The 13,614-nt window shown below is 42.9% G+C and overlaps 1 protein-coding gene across 4 annotated transcripts in view; it reads left to right on the top strand.

The window, feature by feature from the left end:
- The window catches only part of LOC116060878 (titin-like), a 280,598-nt gene that overhangs the window by 161,415 nt on the left and 105,569 nt on the right, over positions 1–13,614 (top strand). For all 4 annotated transcript variants that reach the window (XM_036003989.1, XM_036003988.1, XM_031314638.2 and 1 more), the window contains 10 exons: positions 426–625; positions 2,139–2,322; positions 4,936–5,238; positions 5,983–6,282; positions 6,487–6,605; positions 7,394–7,571; positions 7,790–8,074; positions 9,587–9,880; positions 10,864–11,163; positions 11,990–12,171. In XM_036003989.1, the coding sequence (XP_035859882.1) occupies positions 426–625; positions 2,139–2,322; positions 4,936–5,238; positions 5,983–6,282; positions 6,487–6,605; positions 7,394–7,571; positions 7,790–8,074; positions 9,587–9,880; positions 10,864–11,163; positions 11,990–12,171 (2,345 nt within the window). The remainder of the gene's footprint in view (positions 1–425; positions 626–2,138; positions 2,323–4,935; positions 5,239–5,982; positions 6,283–6,486; positions 6,606–7,393; positions 7,572–7,789; positions 8,075–9,586; positions 9,881–10,863; positions 11,164–11,989; positions 12,172–13,614) is intronic.

Here is a 13,614-nt window from a genome sequence, read left to right as displayed (position 1 = left end):
CACAGCGCGTGCACACTATGCTTGTTACACACACACACACACACACAGCAGCACACACACACACACACACACACACACACACACACACACACACACACACATCATAAATCCTCCATCATAACAGCAATGCTCCAAGGTCCAAACGCGCCTGTCTTTTAAAGGGAATGGGAGATGATCTCTGATTGGTTGATTGCATGTTACGCCCAGAACACCCCTCTGATTAATGAAGACACTAAGGACAACCCTTTAGAACCATGACCCCGGCACACGGACACTTTTTATCAGCCGTCAAACTAGCAGAAGTGGATTTGGACACGCCCTAAACGCACCTGCACCAGGCGCCTCACGCCGTGCACTAGCATTGTTAAAATAGGACCCTCAGCTTTAGAACGTTCTGAATTTAATACCTCTTGTTTTGTTTTCAGATAAACCGAAGGTGACGCTCCACGCCCGTGTGCAGTCCGGTTTGTGCGTGAAGAAGGGCGAGGAGATCCGAATTGACGCCTACATCTCCGGTTCCCCGTATCCCAAAATCACCTGGCTGAGGAACAACGAGGACGTCACCAAGGAGCCGAGCAAGAAGATAGTCCCTATCGTCAAGAAGAAGAAGAAGACCAAGACCACGGTATGTCCTCACAGACACCGCGAGGTTTAACGTAGTACTGCTAGTGAGGTCAGTCTTCACTGGGCTCACGGTTACATTAACATCATTCTGTCAAATTCAAACAGTCAGATATACTGTATACATATATATGTATATCAGGCAAAGTGCATAATGAATGAGATGAGAGGATGTGTCAGAGACTGGGAGAGATTTCTGACAGGTTTTAAGTCTTTTTTGACATATTTTTCTGACATTTTTGTCTCCTTTTTGCACGTTTTTTTTGTTTTGTTTTGGCATTTTCACGACGTTTATTCGGCGCTTATGGGACCTTTTTTCGATGTTTTTTGTCATGTTTTTTTGAGCGTTTGTGTTGACATTTTTTCGACTCCTAGTGGTGTAAATCTTCACTGGGCTCACGGTTACATTAACATTATTCTGTCAAATTCAAACAGTCAGATATACTGTATATATATATATATATATACAGTATATCTATCCTTCAGGCAGAGTGCATAATAAATGAGATGAGAGGATGTGTCAGAGAACCACTTTGGAGAGATGTCTGAAAGGTTTTTGACTATTTTTGGCTATTGACTATTTTTTTGTTGCTTTTGTGAACAAGGAACAGAAGACAGAATTCTGAGTTTTGGTCTCGTCTTGAAACCGGTCTGAACTTTAAGAAAAAAAAATATTTTTAAGGATATTTTATTGACGTATTTCTCCGACATTTTTGTTCCGTTTTTGCACTTTTTTATAGCCATTTTCACGACGTTTATTCGGCGCTTATGAGACCTTTTTTCAATGTTTTTTGTCATGTTTGTTGAGCGTTTGTGTTGACATTTTGTCAACGTTTTTTTCCGACGTTTGACTTGACGTTTTTTCCGGGGTTTTTCTTTTCACTTTTTTGGCGTTTTTGTTGCTTTTGTGAACGAGGGACAGAAGACAGAATTCTAAGATTTTGTCTCATCTTGAAACGGGTCTGAACTTTAAGAAAAAAACTATTTTTAAGTCTTTTTATTGACGTATTTTTCAGAAACTTTTGTCGCCTTTTTGCACGTTTTTTTCGGCGCTAAAGGAACCTTTTTTCGATGTTTTTTGAGCGTTTGTGTTGACATTTTTGGTGTTTTTTTGTTCAAGTTTTTTGCCATTTTTGTGCACGTTTTTTTTTTCCGACTTTTTTGTCAAAGTTTTCGGGGAAACAAATTCGGAGCTGCAACTAAACCGATTTAGTTTGCGCCTTTTTCAACGTTTTGTCACTTTGTGAGAGCTTTTTTTGGTGTTCTTGTTGACGTTTTTCCCGATGTTATTTTTGACATTTTTGTCGAAATTTTTAACAAAAGTTTTTGGTGGCTGTTTGTGACATTTTTGGTTGCTATTTTTTGTCAAAGATTTTTGAAATCTTCTGTCGTGGAGCAAGTAGCTTCATGTTTGACCTTGTCCTGAATCTTTGCATCGATGCCGTGATTCATGTCAGCACTCCTAATTTATACACATTCTTTTAAGCGTTAATAAGTGTTCCCTTGGTTCCCTGCAGGTCCCGGAGCCGGAGGAGGAGTACGTGACTCCGATGCGGGAGCGTCTGGGTCTGGACCAGACCCATCGGGGTCAGTGTGCGCTGATGATCCGCGAGGCGGTCCGCGCCGACCACGGAGACTTCACCATCCAGGTGCAGAACGCTCACGGAGTCGCCACCGCCAGCTGCGTCGTCAACGTCCTCGGTAAGACACACACAGATAGTAACTAAGTACATCTACTCCAGTACTGTACTTCAGTACCAAATGTTGAGGTACTTGTACTTTACTTGAGTCTTTTCTTTTCATGCCACTTTCTACATCTACTCCGCTACATTTCAGAGAGAAATATTGTACTTTTTACTCCACTACTACAGACGCAGTGTGTGTGTGTGTGTGAGAGTGAGTGTCTGTGTGTGTGTGTGTGTGTGTGTGTGTGTGAGAGTGAGTGAGTGTGTGTGTGTGTGTGTGTGTGTGTGTGTGAGAGTGAGTGTGTGTGTGTGTGTGTGTGTGTGTGTGTGTGTGTGTGTGCGCGCGTGTGTGTGTGTGTGTGTGTGTGAGAGTGAGTGTCTGTGTGTGTGTGTGTGTGTGTGTGTGTGTGTGTGTGTGTGAGAGAGTGTGTGTGTGTGTGTGTGTGTGTGTGTGTGTGTGTGTGTGTGTGTGTGCGCGCGTGTGTGTGTGTGTGTGTGTGTGTGAGAGTGAGTGTCTGTGTGTGTGTGTGTGTGTGTGTGTGTGTGTGTGTGTGTGTGTGTGTGTGTGTGTGAGAGAGTGAGTGAGTGTGTGTGTGTGTGTGTGTGTGTGTGTGCGCGCGCGTGTGCGTGTGCGTGTGTGTGTGTGTGTGTGTGAGTGAGTGAGTGTCTGTGTGTGTGTGTGTGTGTGTGTGTGTGTGTGTGTGTGTGTGAGTGTGTGTGTGTGTGTGTGTGTGTGTGTGTGTGTGTGTGTGTGTGCGCGCGCGTGTGCGTGTGCGTGTGTGTGTGTGTGTGAGTGAGTGAGTGTCTGTGTGTGTGTGTGTGTGTGTGTGTGTGTGTGTGTGTGTGTGTGAGTGAGTGAGTGCCTGTGTGTGTGTGTGCGCGCTTGTGCGTGTGTGTGTGTGTGTGTGTGAGTGAGTGAGTGAGTGTCTGTGTGTGTGTGTGTGTGTGTGTGTGTGTGTGAGTGAGTGAGTGCCTGTGTGTGTGTGTGTGTGTGTGTGTGTGTGTGTGTGTGTGTGTGTGTGTGTGTCGAACATACGAGATCAACTTTTTTTGGGGAAAAGATTTTGGACTTCAAAACCTTTGGGGAAAAAACGTAGGAGATAAAAATTCAAAAACTATGTTTTTTCGGGCATTGTTCCCCAAAAAGTTGATCTCGTGCAGGAATATCTATCTAAAATTCTATCTTATTGTGCTAACTAAATAAAGCAAGGAAGAATGATAAGAATGAGAAGAAGCCGTTTGAGTTGATCCCATTTAACTAGTGATGGCCAATGTTCATGTAGAAACATTTTAATCACGTACAAATGTTCATGATACAGCAGCTGATAACCTCCGCCATCTTGGTCAGACTGTTTTTGTAACTCCCGCCTCCAAACACAAACACGCGGACCGTCTACATTTGTAGCCAATGAGCAGACAAGAAGATAGAGACCACATGTGCCAGTGAAATTTTAACCCTGTAATGGCTGGAGCTGTGTCAAAGCAAAAACAGGGCCTCATATAAGCATTTCACACCCTGTGCAGTTTATAATGACTTATTTCTATATATTTATGTGTATAGTTATTTCATGTATGTGTATGATTGATGTGGGTGTGTTTGTGTATTTGAGAAGTGTTTTATTTTGTACTTTATTGGCTTTTTTCTTTGTACTTTTCAAATGGAAATCAGAAAAACGCACAGACATATATGTAGAAAAAATTTCTTTTGGCTTCTGGATTTTTTCTGTAGTAAGCTGAGACATGTGGCTAATGTCCTGGATTGTCTGTCAGCTGGAATATGTGTTCACAGCAGTGTATTTTAACCATTTTACAGATGTATGACTTGGATGGAAATAAAAACCCTCCATTCTAGCCTCTGTAACTCTGAGTCATTAAGGCCTAGAGTCACCCTGAACAAACACTTGAGAGTGTTTCCTTTCCAGTGATACCAGGCACATCCCTGAGGGTCAGAGTATATGGGAGCTGTACCACTTTTAATTTGGGTATGACGTTTAGACCAAAAAGCTTGAAAATGCAGGTATTCCTCTTAAAACCAAGAGCGCCATCTAGTGGGCTCAGAAAATAAAGCCACTGCTTCACGAAGCTTCATCAGGCCATGACTACATTTAACCCTGTTGATGGCCAAGGCCTTTTTACAGTCCTTCCAGAAAAATGTGGAGTTTTTTTGTGATTGTTTTGGGCAAAAATCCTTGATTATGCGGCACGTTTTCTTAAAAAGTACGATGAAATATGCAGGATATTTATGCAGTTTTATGCGGTGAAATTTGCAGCGGGGTTTGCAGCTTTTCGATGATGTTCACATCGCGTAATTACTTCATAACGTTCCCATGGCAACAGGGGAAAATGGCTGCTCTTGTGTGAAGTAAACGCAACATTTTTCAACTTTCTGATAAGATATATGGGACTTTTTTGCAACGAAAATGCGGGGATTATGAAATCACGAACCCCGAAATAAATATGCAGACTTTGGCTGATTATGCGATGAATTATGAGATCACATAATCACGTTTTTCTGGAGGGAGTGATTTTCAAGTTTGGGCAGAAGTAAAGTCCCCTGAGAACTTGACACTTATCTTATGTTATCTTAATCCTCCTGGGAATAACCGTTGCCTCGACTCTTCCTCCGCAGACAAGCCTGGCGCCCCGCTGAACTTCAGCTTCGAGGAGATCCGGAGCACGTCGGTGGTGTGTAACTGGGAGCCCCCGCAGGATGATGGCGGCAGCGAGATCCTCAACTACATCCTGGAGAAGAAGGACAACCGGAACGAAGCAGTGGGCTGGATCACGGTCACGTCCACGCTGAAGGGAACCAGCTGCCCCATCACCAAACTCATTGAGGGGAAGGAGTACATCTTCAGAGTCACAGCTGAGAACAAGTTCGGCTGCGGGCCCCCCTGCGTGTCCGAGCCGGTGATCGCCCAGAACATGTTCAGTACGTAAACAGAAACACACGTGTGAAGGAAGATTTAAAGCTGAGAGGCCAGATAACAGAAACGTAGAAACAAAGGAACATGCTCTTGCTATAGCATCAGCTTTTATTCATACGTTATAACGTTTTGGTCTAGAGCCGTTTTCTTCATCCCGCTCCTGCCCGCTCCCGGCAAATTTCTGAGAATTTATGCCTGCACAATAATAGAGATGCATTGATTTTGTGTCTTGCGTCCCGCCCCGCATGAGAAAACATGTCATTTTATAGGCTAATAGGGAGAATATGCAGGGAAAGAAGGCAGGTGCTTGCTGCTGTGAGAGGGGGAGGAAGGAGCAGAGGATGAGGGAGAAAGGAGAGGGAGAGGAGAGGGAGAGAGTAGAGGGAGAGAGGAGGAGAGAGAGAGGAGAGAGAGATAGGAGAGGGAGAGGGAGAGAGGAGAGGGAGAGAGAGAGAGGAGAGGGAGAGAGGGGGAGGAAAATTATATTATATAAATGTTGGCTGGTGATTAAAAAAGCTCATTTAAAGCCCTGTTACTGACTATTTCTCTCTCTCTACCCCCCCGATCCTCCATAAGCTCCCAACAACTGATCCTCCTTCCTTTCATCCTTCCTTTCCTCCTTTCCTTTCCTTCCCTAAGCACTACATTTCAACAAAGTTATAAAATAAAACCCTATTGTTTTGCCTTTTCCACGGAGGCTGTATAAAGAACGTTGGGTCACTGACTGTTTCCCCTCCCCCTCCCCCCAGATCCTCCAGATGCTCCCAGCACGCCCCGAGTCCACGAGGTGACGGCGAGCACCACCAGAATCTCGTGGCACGAGCCGAAAGACAACGGCAGCCCGATCCTGGGCTACTGGATCGAGAGGAAGGAGGTGAACAGCAAACACTGGACGCGGGTTAACCGCGCGCTGCTCAACTCTCTGGAGGTCAAGGTGCTCGGCCTGATGGAGGGACTCACCTACATCTTCAGGGTCTGCGCCGAAAACCTGGCCGGGCCCGGGCCCTTCAGCGAGCCCAGCGACCGCACCGTCGCCATGGACGCCATCCGTAAGTCGCTCTGGTCCAGTCAGGAGAGAGACATCAGGGGGAGATGTTTGAGAACAAAGCTGGAATAGATTTTAGTATTGTCTGTCCTTCCAGGCAGCTATTGGTATAATGATAATAATAATAATAATAATAATAATAATAATAATAATAATAATAATAATAATAATAATAATAATAATAATAATAACTCTGTGTCCCTCCCAGTGCCCCCCGGCCCCCCCACTCCGTGGATCGTGGACACAGGGAAGGATTCAGTCATCGTGGCGTGGAAGCCACCGCTGTACAATGGCGGAGGAGAAATCCTGGGATACCACCTGGAGAAGGTACGGGAAGCCGACACAACACGAGCTGCAACGCTAACGATCTGCAACGTTAACGAGCTGTAACGCTAACGAGCTGTAACGTTAACGAGCTGTAACGTTAACGAGCTGTAACGTTAACGAGCTGTAATGCTAACGAGCTGTGACATTAACGAGCTGTAACGTTAACGAGCTGTGACGTTAACGAGCTGTAACGTTAACGAGCTGCAACGCTAATGAGCTGCAATGTTAACGAGCTGTAACGCTAACGAGCTGTAACACTAACGAGCTGTAACACTAACAAGCTGTAATGTTAACGAGCTGTAACGCTAACGAGCTGTAACACTAACGAGCTGTAACGCTAACGAGCTGTAACGCTAACGAGCTGTAACACTTACAAGCTGTAACGTTAACGAGCTGCAACGTTAACGAGCTGCAACGCTAACGGGGTGTAACGCTAACGAGCTGTAACGCCAACGAGCTGCAACGCTAACGAGCTGTAACATTAACTTCTATTGCTGAAGTGCCTGACTTTGCACTGCCCACAAATGGCCAAATATGGCTCCCCATTGAATTTCAAAGCTGATTCACATACAACGTTGACGCGCTACAATGTTAACTCGCTTCCGATGTTTTTGATGCTGTAACTTGGCTGTTTTTTACGCTTTTGTCAACATTTTTGCTGTTTTCTTTCTTAATATTTTGAACTTGCCTTCTCCGCGGGCCGGCTCTGCTTTTCTCTTCTCACATTTCCATTTCCCTTACCTGCCGTGAGCGCAGCTTCAGCACTTTTTTGTTTTCTGCGGTGGCAGGTTATGGTCGGAGAGAAGAACTGGACACGCAGCACCGAGTTCAGATGTAAAGAGCTGACGTACACGGTGACCGGTCTGACCGAGGGAGCCGATTATTACATCCGCGTCATCGCCGTCAACGACGCCGGGCCCGGAGCTCCCGGCGTGACCGACCCGGTCACTGTCACAGAGCCGCAAGGTACGCACACTCAACAACACTGGACTTACTGTTCCTTTTTATATCTTGTGCAAAGTATTCAAAGAATCCTACAGAGGTATACAGACAGTGTACAGCTATATAAAAGACACAAATAAAAAAAACAAATACAACATTGCCATATATACATCATATATATATATATATATCTGTGTCTGACTGTCTCTGAGTCTGACTGTCTCTGTGTGGGTGTGTTTCAGTAATTCCGGCAGTGAGTTTCGACATCTCGGTGAGGAACGGCGTCATAATCAAGGCCGGTGAGCTGCTGCGTCTCCCCGCCGTGGTGACTGGCCGCCCGCCGCCCGCTGTCACATGGACCAAAGACGAGAAGGAAACGGACAAGGAGCGCATGATCGTGGAGACGGAGGGAACAAACACGGTCCTGATCATCAAGAAGGCGCTGAGGGCCGACCACGGAAACTACCAAGTCTCCGGCACCAACAGCAGCGGTACCAAGACCGCCGAGACCCGAGTGGACGTCATGGGTCAGTACATACTTATTATACATATTATAGATTATATAGTCAGTAAATACATATTATATATATTATAGATGATATAGTCAGTAAATACATATTATATATTATAGATTATATAGTCAGTAAATAGATATTATATATTATATATTATATAGTCAGTAAATACATATTATATATTATATATATTATGTAGTCAGTAAATACATATTATATATTATATAGTCAGTAAATACATATTATATATATTATAGATGATATAGTCAGTAAATAGTTATTATATATTATAGATTATATAGTCAGTAAATACATATTATATATTATATAGATGATATAGTCAGTAAATAGATATTATATATTATATATTATATAGTCAGTAAATACATATTATATGATAGATACATAGACACTTTATTGATCCCTAAGGGGAAATTCAAGGTCCCAGCAGCTCAAAGACATCACACACAACATACACACACAACATACACACACAACATACACACATAACGCAAACAGGATGACGAAATAACAACAAAAACATGAACAACAAAAAAAAAGATACCAAGTCAAATTATTATTAGTTGTATAGATTATATAGTCAATAAATACATATTATATATTATAGATTATATAGTCAATAAATACATATTATATATTATAGATTATATAGTCAGTACATACATATTATATATTATAGATTATATAGTCAGTAAATACATATTATATATTATAGATGATATAGTCAGTACATACATATTATATATTATAGATTATATAGTCAGTAAATACATATTATATATTATAGATTATATAGTCAATAAATACATATTATATATTATAGATTATATAGTCAGTAAATACATATTATATATTATAGATGATATAGTCAGTACATACATATTATATATTATAGATTATATAGTCAGTAAATACATATTATATATTATAGATGATATAGTCAGTACATACATATTATATATTATAGATTATATAGTCAGTAAATACATATTATATATTATAGATGATATAGTCAGTACATACATATTATATATTATAGATTATATAGTCAGTACATACATATTATATATTATAGATGATATAGTCAGTACATACATATTATATATTATAGATTATATAGTCAGTAAATACACAAGTCTCTGGCGTTATGGGTCAGACACAACAGCATCGAGGTTTCACAGCCAAAGTCCAGTTTAATTTTGTCGATGTTTTGGTCACTTTTTTTAGTCGCTTTTTTAAAGTCTTTTCATATTTGTTGCTTTTTCCATTGATTTTGGCGCCTTTTTAGTAATTTGCCGTTATAAAGTATCTACCTACCTACCTACCTGTCTTGTCTGTATGTCTGTCTGTCTACCTGTCTGTCTATCTCTCTGTCTGTCTGTCTATCTGTCTAAGAGATTGGAGACAGCAGTGGTAGAAAACAAACATGTGTTGGTGTCCTGCAGATGAAAAGACCAGCTATAGTGTTTAAGTATTTCCTGACATTGTGTTGGTGTCCTGCAGACGTCCCGGGGCCAGTGGTGGACCTGAAAACGGTGGTGGTGACCAAGAAGAACATCACACTGTCGTGGTCCGACCCGCTGGACAACGGCGGCAGCGACATCATCGGCTACGAGGTTCTGAGGAAGGACGCCAAGATGAAGCTGTTCCGCCAGCCCATCGAGACGGCGTCCTGCAAGTGTGACGTCCAGGGCCTGCTGTCCGGGGAGGAGTACGACTTCAGGGTCGTCGCACGCAACAAGTTCGGAGATGGAGTGCCTGCCGACCTCGGACCCATCCTGGCAGAGGATCCCAAAGGTAAACACCCACAAAATATCAATGACTTTAGACACTAAGGGCCCTATCCTGCACCCAGCACAGCACAAAGCCAGATCCAAGAGTCTCTGCTAGTTTAAGACCGCCCACGTCGTTTAAATAGCAAATGCACCTGCACCCATCTGTGGCCCATGGCGTGCTGGTCTTACAGGGAGGTGTGTTCAGGTGCATTCTGGGCGTGCTGGTCTTACAGGGAGGTGTGTTCAGGTGCATTCTGGGCGTGCTGGTCTTACAGGGAGGTGTGTTCAGGTGCATTCTGGGCGTGCTGGTCTTACAGGGAGGTGTGTTCAGGTGCATTCTGGGCGTGCTGGTCTTACAGGGAGGTGTGTTCAGGTGCATTCTGGGAGTATTGCTATCTTGAGGCAGCAGGAAGTGATGGCACCATTGACCAACAACAACCTGGTCTAAAGTCAATAACGCAGCATTTCATTGTTATTTTAACAGAGCATTAGTAAAATGCTCCTAGGCTCGTGCACAGCACGTGCACACTATGCTTGTTACACACACAGGGACGCACAGCAGCACACACACACACACACACACACACACACACACATGCAGAAGATTACTAATAAAAATATGACGGTGTAAATCCTCCATCATAACAGCAATGCTCCAAGGTCCAAACGCGCCTGGCTTTTAAAGGGAATGGGAGATGATCTCTGATTGGTTGATTGCATGTTACGCCCAAAACACCCCTCTGATTAATGAAGACACTAAGGACAACCCTTTAGAACCATGACCCCGGCACACTGACAAAATATATCAGAGAAACGGCGTAGGAAAAATCCCAAATAATAATGTTTGAATTTAATATTATAGACAACACATCTATGCTCCTGACTGTTAGGCTTTGGAGTCGCTGGCAGACAGTTTGAGAAAACTGTATTTTAAATTAGAAGATCTGTGAGCCCTAAAGTCCTTGTTCTCCCGGCGTTAACCCCACTTCCCCCACGCTGTTGCAGGAACCCCGTCTGCTCCGGAGAAGCTGCACTACACCGACAGAAGCCAGACCACCGTCACATTGGCGTGGCAACCGCCTCGTACCGACGGCGGCAGCCCCATCGTCGGCTACTACGTGGAGAAGATGCGCTCTGACGGCACAGAGTTCGAGCCGGCTAACCGCAAGATGTTCACTGACTGCTGCGGAACCATCGAGAACCTGTCGGAGAACCAGGAGTACCAGTTCAGAGTCAAAGCCGTCACCGAGGTCGGGGACGGGGAACCATCCAAGCCAATCGACGTCATGATCCAAGACGACGAAAGTAGGAAACTCACTGTTAAATTAAACCTGCTCCCTATGTCTCTATGTGTGTGTGTCTGAGTGTCTGATGTGGACGACAATCTCTGAAACTGGTCCAGTATTAAACCAGAACCAAGCTGTAATGTAACCCTACAGGACTAATGTTCAGCAGCAGTTAGAGTCACTACAAGTTCTGTTGTTGCTGCTGACAGACTCAGATTATTATTCTAAGAGTCTGACAACATTATGGGATGGATCCCTACAGAGATAGACCTTTTAGTTAAAGAGTAAGATCCTTTTAGTTTAACATGGAACAGCCCTGAAATCACCATCACCAAACTCCACCAGACTCCATGTAAATAATCAGGACTTTTAGCGTGTATAGAGCCAGCATATTTCCACCAGACTCCATGTAAATAATCAGGACTTTTAGCGTGTATAGAGCCAGCATATCTCCACATGTAAATGGGTGAATTAAGGGTTTATTTCAACCAAACCAGAGTGGTGATTGTTGGAACAGTGGAAAGATGAACCAAGACGGCTTTTGATAGTTTGATTTAGTTTCTGTCCACTTTGAATGAAGTGTGTTTTACGATGATAAAAGTACTGATTATTTACATGGAGTCTGGTGGGTCCTATAGGGTTACATTGTACCTTGTTTCTTGCTTAATACTGGACTCGAAGTTTCAGAGATTGTTGTTCCTATCAATCACTTAGACCCAAGAACATAGGAAAATGAAGGGTTAGGCTTGTAAAAAGACAAAGTTACCCTTAAAGCGAGACTCTCCATGTTTAAAAAGTTCAGAGTGGAGCAGGCAAAACGCTGACAGAGGTGTTTTTGTCCACAGTCGCTCCAGTTATCACCATCCTGAAGTTCTTCAAGAACAACGCCATCAACGTAAAGAAAGGAGCGGCCATCGATATCCCGGCAGAGGTGAGGGGACTCCCTCTGCCAACGCTGCGCTGGATGAAGGACGACGTGGAGATCCAGGTGCCCGAAGACGAGACGATGACCATGGAGACGCAAGAGGTCAGAAAACTCATTCTGGGTTCATGACCCACAGTTTGGTCCAGAGAAAATTAAACAGCTACACACCAGATTGTTGTGAAAGTTCACGTCCATACCCAAATTTAAATAAGAGCGATTCTGCAGCAAATGAATACTACTACTTCGGTTTGATACTTCATCATGTGATGTTGATGAGAGATGATTTTAGTGTTCTGTGACGCTGTCTTCCCGTCGACCTGTAACTTTTGGTTTTTCTGAGTCAAATTTTTAAATGAAAAATCTTTATCAACGTTTTGGTCGTCTTTTTCGACACTTTTGTTGCTCCCCTCCCCCCAGTGAGCCTTTTGAAGTTTTTATTTCGACATTTTTGTCACTTTTATGACATTTGTTTACATATTTGTCACTTTAATCTGACATTTTTGTCACTTTTTTGACATTTGTTTACATTTTTGTCACTTTAATCTGACATTTTTGTCACTTTTTTGACATTTGTTTACATTTTTGTCACTTTAATCTGACATTTTTGTCACTTTTTTCACATTTGTTTACATTTTTGTCACTTTAATCTGACATTTGAGATATGGATCTGTACCGTAATTCTGATAAAACTTGCGTGATAGCTACGCTCATCTCATCCGTGGAAGCCACCACGTTGTTTAGACTGAACAGTCTCTTCTCGTTGCGTCACACCTAAACCCGCCTCAAAACCAACGCTGATTGGTCGGTCGTTTGGCGAACGGCTCCAAGTTTTCTCTGTCTCAAGATGCCAGACTGATCTGAGAGTGGAAAACTGGAGCTCGCCAGATCAGGACGCTCTCACGAGGCTAGCGAATTAGTGCATATTTAACATGATATCATCTGCATATAAACATAACATTTCAGAAACACTTGTAATACCAAAGAAATGTCTGAGTTTCACGGTTCATTAGTGAAAATGTTTCCCCCTGTAGTATGTTCACTTAACCCTTGTGTTGTCGTCCCGTCAACCTGCAACTTTTAGTTTTTCTGGGTCAAAATTTGAAATCAAAACAAACAATTTTGTCACTTTTTTGTCCAAGTTTTTTGTTACTTTTGCCGTTTTTTTAAAGATTACTTTTTGGGCTTTTCCGCCTTTAGTTTTTGACAGGACAGCTAGGTGAGAAAGGGGAGAGAGAGAGAGAGAGAGAGGGGGAAGACACGCAGGAAATCATCACAGGTCGGACTCTAACCCTGGACCTCTGCGTCGAGGCATACACCTCTCAGTACATGTGCGCCTGCTCTACCACTGAGCCAACCCGGCCACAGTTTCTGCGCTTTTTTGACGTTTTTTCTTCTATTTTTGCAGCATGTTTTTGAAGCTTTTTCCAAAAAAATTATAATTTTAATTTTTACAAATGCTATAAAATTGAATAAAACACCCACATTCAATGAAAGTAGGTAGGCTGACTGATCATTTATTTTACTTGTGAAGAGCGTTGTATGGAA

The sequence above is a fragment of the Sander lucioperca genome, chromosome 8 (genome assembly GCF_008315115.2).
Source record: "Sander lucioperca isolate FBNREF2018 chromosome 8, SLUC_FBN_1.2, whole genome shotgun sequence".
Taxonomy (NCBI): Eukaryota; Metazoa; Chordata; class Actinopteri; order Perciformes; family Percidae; genus Sander; species Sander lucioperca.
Note: the sequence above shows the minus strand (reverse complement) of the source record. Positions and strands in the feature narration are given on the sequence as shown.